General features: G+C 60.9%; 1 protein-coding gene across 1 annotated transcript in view; it reads right to left on the bottom strand.

Annotated features, from left to right (window-relative positions):
* Positions 1–6,960, bottom strand: part of ELF5 (E74 like ETS transcription factor 5) — a 28,824-nt gene that overhangs the window by 13,356 nt on the left and 8,508 nt on the right. Inside the window, exon 3 of the mRNA XM_027765765.1 lies at positions 5–180. Within this exon, the coding sequence (XP_027621566.1) occupies positions 5–180 (176 nt within the window). The remainder of the gene's footprint in view (positions 1–4; positions 181–6,960) is intronic.

Here is a 6,960-nt window from a genome sequence, read left to right as displayed (position 1 = left end):
CCGCCTCCACGAACTCCTCCTGCGTCATGGCGCACAGCTGCGGGCCGCTGACGTCGAAGTGGCAGAGGGCGATGCGGCTGGCATCCAGCTTGTACTGGTCACAGCAGAACTGCAGCCAGTCCCAGACGTGGCCCCTGGTCCAGTGTTCGGGGTGCACGGACGACCAGCAGGGGTCACAGGCTGTGCCGGGGGAGAGGGACGTGAGGTGCGGCTCCAGGCACGCCAGAGGGGTGCCACGCGGGTACTGTCCCTTATCGTATGAGCTGGGGGCCTCTGGCCCTGTGTTCTGCAGGGGCCGGGTCACTGTCCCTTGTCCTGTGAGCTGGGGGCCTTTGGCCCTGGTAATCTGCAGGGGCCAGGTCACCTTCTCCTCTGCACAGAAGACCCGGCCCCATGGGTGGGCTCGGAGCCAGACACTCAACAACAGGGTGAGAAGCCCCCAGCCCTCGTTCTGGGGCCTAGAAGAGGGTCTAGTGAACAAGCAGAGGGAAGGGCCCCAGCCCCTCGGGGTGAGGCAGTGTGCTGTCCACAGCACACATTCAGAGCCTGACGGGCCTAGGTTCAAATCCTGTCTGCCACTTTCCACCTGGGCGGGGCCTGTAGACGTGCGTGTCGACTCCCCTTTGTGAAATGGGGGTGCTGGGCCCAACTCCCGGGCCGTTGTGGAGCTCTGGGGAAGCGTGGAGGGTAACTGCAGATACTGAGCTCCCTGCCCCTGCCCTGCTCCTCTGAGACCTGGCGGCTGGCCCACGGGGCCTTGCAAGCCCCTCGTGACCGCTCCTTCTCTCAGGGAACTGGCCGGCGGCCGGGGCAGGCGCGGAGGCAGGCCTCACCCCTCTCCCATAGTTGACGTCATGAGACTAGAGGCGTGAGCCTGACACGAAGCAGATAGGCCCTGCCGCCCGCTGGCTGGGGAGCTGGTATGGGACCGCATGACCACACGGGCCTCTAGCGCCTCGAGGTCTGCTGGTTCTGGGCTGACGCAGCCCGAGCCCACATGGGCTGCCGGCCCGGACCACCCTGTACCGCGGCCGCCGAGCCTCCCAGCCAGTACCCCACAACTGTCTCTGCAGCCTCGGCATGTTCTTCGGGATCAGTAAACGTGGTGGGAGGCACCCCCAGACTTGGGGCCCCCTGAAACATGCGTGCAGACCAGCGCATGGACAATTGCCAATCCGTCCAATTGCCTGTGGCATGCTAAAAGCAACAGAGGCTGGTTCGAGGCCCCTGGCCTGAGAGGACAGCTGGCACTGGCCGTGGGTCGTGCACAGCCTCCCGCCATCCTGTGCCGAGGGCCGGGCCGGCTGGACACCACTCAGAGCTCCACGGGCGGCTTGGAGGAAGGAGCGGAGGAAGACCCGGAGTGTCATTCTTGAGTTCTGGGCTTCCTGGGGGAATCTCTGCCCTCAGCCCTGCAGAGGAGCCGCGTACGTGTACACGGCTGTGCGTGCCGTCTGCCCGCCCATCCCAGGGCTCACCAGCCCATCCCGCTGTCCCAAGGAGAGGTGGGCAGGGTGTGAAGGAGGGACCCGCTCCTTGGAGACTCCGTGACAGAAACAGCCCTGCGCGGTGGCCACTCCACAGCAGAGCTCCGGTGTCCACGTCGGTGAGCCGGGAGAACTGTCGCCCAGGGGCTGCCCTGCGGTCGAGCAAGCGTGTTTCCGTGACGGCCGAGTACTCAGTGCCCTGGCTCTTACTGGCTTGGTTCCATTTTTCTTCTTGCTCTTATTAACACTGTTAATGGCGGCCTCCATGAAGACTGGGTTGTCTTACCACTACGCGGTTTGGTCCCTGTGCCTCAGGAGGTCACAGATTGGGAACTTGAGGATCGTGGAGGACTCTCCCAGGATCCCACATCCCCTGTGGCGGAGCTGGGATTTGAACCCTTGTCTGAATTTGAAAGCTGTTGTTCTTGCCAAGCCGTGCATGCCCTCAGAGGGTCAGGGTGCAGGGAGAGGAGACACGGCGAGGGCAGCAGAGGTGGGCAGAACCCCACAGAGCGTGCATCCGAGGAGAAGGGCCTTGCAAGGCGTGGCGAGGGGCCAGCACAGCAGTGCGACTGCGTGGTGCCGGTAAGGGCTGCCTGCGTGCTGGCCTCCCTGGCATGACCGTGGTGCTGCCGGTCCCGTCAATGCTGCCTCTGCAGCCCCTGTCCCCAGCAGAGCGGGGGCCCTTCGGGTCCCAGCAGGTCAGCACTCTGCTGCCCTGCTGTGTGCCCACCCAGGGGATGCATGCCTGTGCAGCCGTCACCGCGTCCCGGTCCTCCCAGGAGCTGTGCCGGCTGGCAAGGCCAGGCCACTTCCCCTCCTGACTCAGCCTCTCTGTGATGTGGACTGCGGGAGCTGGAGCCCCAGTGACAGGCTCGTTTCACTTTAAACTCCTAACCAGAACTTCCCGTGCACGGAGACCGTGTCAGTACTCTGCCAAGCTGCTGAGGCTGGCGTTGCAGCCAGATGAGAGGAGTGCGGGGCCGGGGAGGCACAGCCTGTTTCCGCTCGTGCCCACTGGCTGGCGAGCGCCCTGGAGGCAGACAGTCTCCTGGGAACTGGCCCTGCCTAGCCGTGCTTTCACCTGCTGGGGTCTGGGCCTGAGTTCTGCCAGAGCTGCGGGCAAGCCGGCCCCCCGGTCTGGTCCTGCCGGCCCACCAGGCCCCTTGCTGGGCTGCGGTCAGGGCAGCCTCGGCCTTCCCGTGGGAAGGTCGCCACGTCTCCTGCCCCTCCCCTTGGCACTCCCACTGGGCTGTTTTCTTTGGCACTTGGAAAGGCCCTTATTGTTTCTGGAAGTCCGGAGGGCCACGCCGATTCGGGTTCGCAGAAATGCAGGTGGGGCGAGGCGGGAGGAGGCAGCGTTGCTGGCAGGCTCCCTGAGCACTCCCTGGAAGGTCACCCACAGAGCCCAGGGCGCTGCCTTCCTCGCCTCCTCGCCCTCCTCACCCTCCTCAGCCTGGGGAAGAGCCGTGGCCATCCTCTGTGGCAGGGAGGGTGGCAGAGCCCACCCTGGAGGCGCTCTGTGGTGGCATGAGTGTCCACAAGGGGAGGGCTGGAGAGGGGAGGCAGGCAGGAAGTGGGGAGGCAGGTGGAGGGAAGGGCCCAAGGTAGCCAGAGGGGGTAAAGTTAAGCGTCCCGGAGCAGCAAGCCCCTCCGCCCGCCTGCCCGTTCTTCCATGCGGACAGCAAGGTTTCTCCAAGGAGAAGACCAGGAAGGGCCCTTTCCTTCCTTCTGTCCTTCTGCCCTTCCTACTTTCTAAAGAGTTATTAAGTTTTATTTATCATAATTATTATTTTTTTAATTTGCTACAGGGCATACATGCTCAACAGAGAGACAGAGAGACAGAGAGAGAGGAAGCAGGCTGCCAGTCCGGGACTCAGAGCACAGCTGGCCATGTGGGCCCAGCACCTCAGCCACTGCGCCACCTGCTGGGCCCAGGAGCCCGTTCTAGGCAGATTCTCGCCGTCCCTCCCGGCGGGGCTGTCCCACGCCCTTCCTCCCCAGGACTCTGCAGCCAAGGCCACTTACTTTCTAGAGCCTCTCTCAAAGCAAAAATGTAGAGGAAGATTCTGAGTTTTATATTACATGAAATATGAGGGGCTTCAAAATGTTCACGGATAACGCATATTATACAAAAGCGATATGGATTTCAACTTTTTTTCGCACCAAAATAAACTCGCACTTTTTTTTTGGGGGGGGTGGGAGAGGTTTTTGCTATAGGGCATGTGTGCTTGCCAGGAAGAGAGAGAGACAGAGAGACAGGAAGCAAGAAATCACCCCCCAGGGGGGATGGCCATGCCACAATCCCTTCTCCTCCATTCTCCTCTTGCGATCTTGGGCATTCATGCACACGCGCCTGGCATGAGTTTAAGCCACTGGGTCTGGGACTCGAACCGTGGGCTGCTACATGGGAGTCCAGCTACATAGCCATTATGCTAACTGCTGGCCCCAGTTCGCACATTTCTTTTTTAAAAGATTTTTGCTATAGGGCACGTACACTCATAGGAGAAAGATAGAAAGCAAGAAATCACCCCCCAGGGGGGATGGCCATGCCACAATCCCTTCTCCTCCATTCTCCTCTCGGGATCTTGGGCACGTACTCACATGTGCCCAGTGTGAGTTTTAAGCCGGGTCTGGGACTTGAACTGCAGTAAACTACATGGGAGTCTAACAACATAACCATTATGCCATCTGCTGGTCCCATAAGCTTGCACTTTAATTTCATTTTCCAGGGACGTTTTGAAGCTCCGTGCTAACCGCCCCCTCAAGGACGTGCAGCGGAACTACTCCTCAGCAGGCTTAGAGGCGGCTGGGACTCAGAGCTGCGAGCTCTGTCCCTCTGGAGGACCTGAGCTTTGTCCTCGGCTGGTGGGGGGTTTGTGGAGCTGGGTAACCTGCCCATGGTGGGCTCAGGTGTTCTGGCTCCTCCTGGAGTAGAGGGACATGGTCATCAGTTGCCATGCTACTTCTGATGGCTGGAGGGCACGCATGCTCCCAGAGACAGATGGACGGAGGCCCCCATGGAACATGAGCATGCCGCAGTCCTTCCCCTTCTCTCCACCCTGTCAGGGTTCGGGGCCCACAGACACTTGCACCTGGTGTGTTCTTCCAGCCGCCAGGGCTGGGATTTGAACCGAGGTCAGCCATAGGGGACCTGACTCCCCAGGCACTTGGCTCCACTGCTGTGCTACGGGACTGGCCTCCGCGCATCTGCAGTAGCAGGGGCCGTGGGGGCGTGCGGGTACCCGAGCTTGGGCTGTGGAGATGGCCCTTTGGAACATGGAGTCCGGCTCCCCCAGCCTGCCCGCCCCCCGCAACCCTAGCGAGCTTCCCTAACCCTCTGGGCCCTGGCCCCTTCAGCAGCAGGAAGAGGAAGAGCAGCACCATCGGGGCACCTACGTCCTGCGGCTGAGCCCAACAGCCACCTGCCGCGCTGGCTCAGCTGACGGTGGAGAGGTCAGTGGAGGGCCTGCAGAGGGTGCTGCAGAGTGGCACCTGCTCACACAGACCCTGTCTTCCCTGCCGTCACTCAGATCTTTTCTGTGGTGGTCCTAGAGGGGCCTTCCAGGGCCCGAGAACTGCCCTAGTTTACCCTCCGCTGCAGAGGCAGTATGCAGGGTTCTCAAGTGTTCACGGAACTGGAACAGAAGTTTGTTTTGCTCCGAAACAATGGAAACCCACACACACTATTTTCCTAATACGCAGTTTCCACGAGCTTCTTAAAAGCTCTCCGAGGAGCGAGATTCAAAGAAAAGGCGGTCGCATGTTGGCCCGGTCGCCCTGCAGTCCAGAGTGGAGCGGGTGTGTGGCGGGGCAGGAGCGAGGCCAGGGTACGGTGGTGGCTTGGAGGAGCAGTTGCCAGATCCTGAGGATCTGCTAGGAGTGCCGATCAGGGCTGGCTCGTGGCACCATGCTTACACCCTGCATGTGGTGAGCCGGACTCCATGGATGACTGAAGTTCAAGTCCCAGGCCCAGCAGCTTGAAAAACATGTGCCCGAATCCTGGCGGGTGGGGAAACGGAGAAAGGGTTGTGGCCTGGCGGGGCCCCAGTCTGGGGAGCGCGGTCTCCTTGGCAAGTGCACATGCCCTCTGGCTAGAAGCCGCAGTGCGGGCGTACACCAGCTCTCCCCGCTTACGTTTTTCCACAATCACGGTTTTTTATTTTGGAAAGCTGAGTACAGGCCAGGGTGCACCGTGGTCTGGGCCGTCCGCCCCTGCAGCCACGCCCAGCTCTGGCCTGCTGTGGCGAGCAGGTGGCATCCCTGTGGTGGCACCCTGACAGCACAGATGTGGCCGCACTCTGCCATCGCACACAGTCAGTTTCCTGCTCGGGCCCAGCCTCCCTCCAGCCCTCGTGGTGAGGTCACGGGTCTGGAGAGCGCGGGGTGCTTCGTGCCGTCCTCACCCTTTGGTCTCAAGCGTCTAAGCTGTCAGACACTCTGAGTCGGAAAGCCTTGGCCCAGACCTGCATCCTGTTGCTTTGAGTGACATGCGGGAGGAGGCCGCTTTCCCGGGAGTGCCAGCCTACCCAGCGTCCCCTTGCTGGGCCCTGGACGTGCTGCACGCGGCCATGCCTCTAGCTGAGGAGGGGACCGTCCCAGCAGGGAAAGCAGGTCTCAACAGAGGCGGGGGTCCAGGTAAGTGGCAGTGCCCACCCCGGAACCATACTTGGATGGGCTCCATGGGAGCCCTGAACCCAGATGGTTTCCTGAGGCAGGGGAGGCCTTGGGGCGCGTGTCGGAGCCTGCCGGCCACCAGGCATGTTTGCAGGGAAGTGTCCAGGCCCAGCTGGCTGGCCCACATCCCTGCAGAGGAGGCTTCTGCGGAAAGTCAGGTCAATGTACCGCCTCTCTGGGTGGCTGTGATCTTGTCGGGGAAGACAGAGGCCTTGCCAGAATGTCTCCCACGAGTGGGACTCAGAGGAGACACGGACTGGAAGGCTCGCCTGCTCCAGGTAGCCCGGAGAGAGGCCCTCACTGGGCACCAGTCCTGGGCTTTAGGAGGTCAGCGTCTTAAACCCAGAGGGTGCGACAGCAGCGAGAAGTCCATCTTGTCTTTTGGGGATCTTGGGAGCTGCCACCCCGGGAGGGTACTTGATTTTTGTGGGCTCATGCCTGGTGGGCTTCTAGCCTCTCGAGGGGTGGGGAGACAGGAGGCCGTGTCTGCAACACCGCCTGACACAGGGGCCGTGGAAGCATCTGGAAGAGCCTGGCAGCGCCCTGGTCTGCCCTCTCATTGCGTGGGGTGGAAGGGCCGAGGCCTCGGGGGAGCAGGCTGCATCTGGGGACCCCACAGATGGTCAGATTGCCTCTGTTAGCGCGGCACGTCATTTATTGCACTAAAATACATGCAGGGACTTCAGAAAGCTCATGGGAAAATAAATTAAAATTTGCAAAATGTTTGACATCCATGCATAGACTTTTTTTTTTTTTGGGGGTTTTTTTTTTTTTTTTTTTTTTTTTTTTTTTTAGG

This window comes from Tupaia chinensis, unplaced genomic scaffold, assembly GCF_000334495.1.
Source record: "Tupaia chinensis unplaced genomic scaffold, TupChi_1.0 Scaffold139733_1, whole genome shotgun sequence".
In the NCBI taxonomy this organism is placed as follows: Eukaryota; Metazoa; Chordata; class Mammalia; order Scandentia; family Tupaiidae; genus Tupaia; species Tupaia belangeri.
Note: the sequence above shows the minus strand (reverse complement) of the source record. Positions and strands in the feature narration are given on the sequence as shown.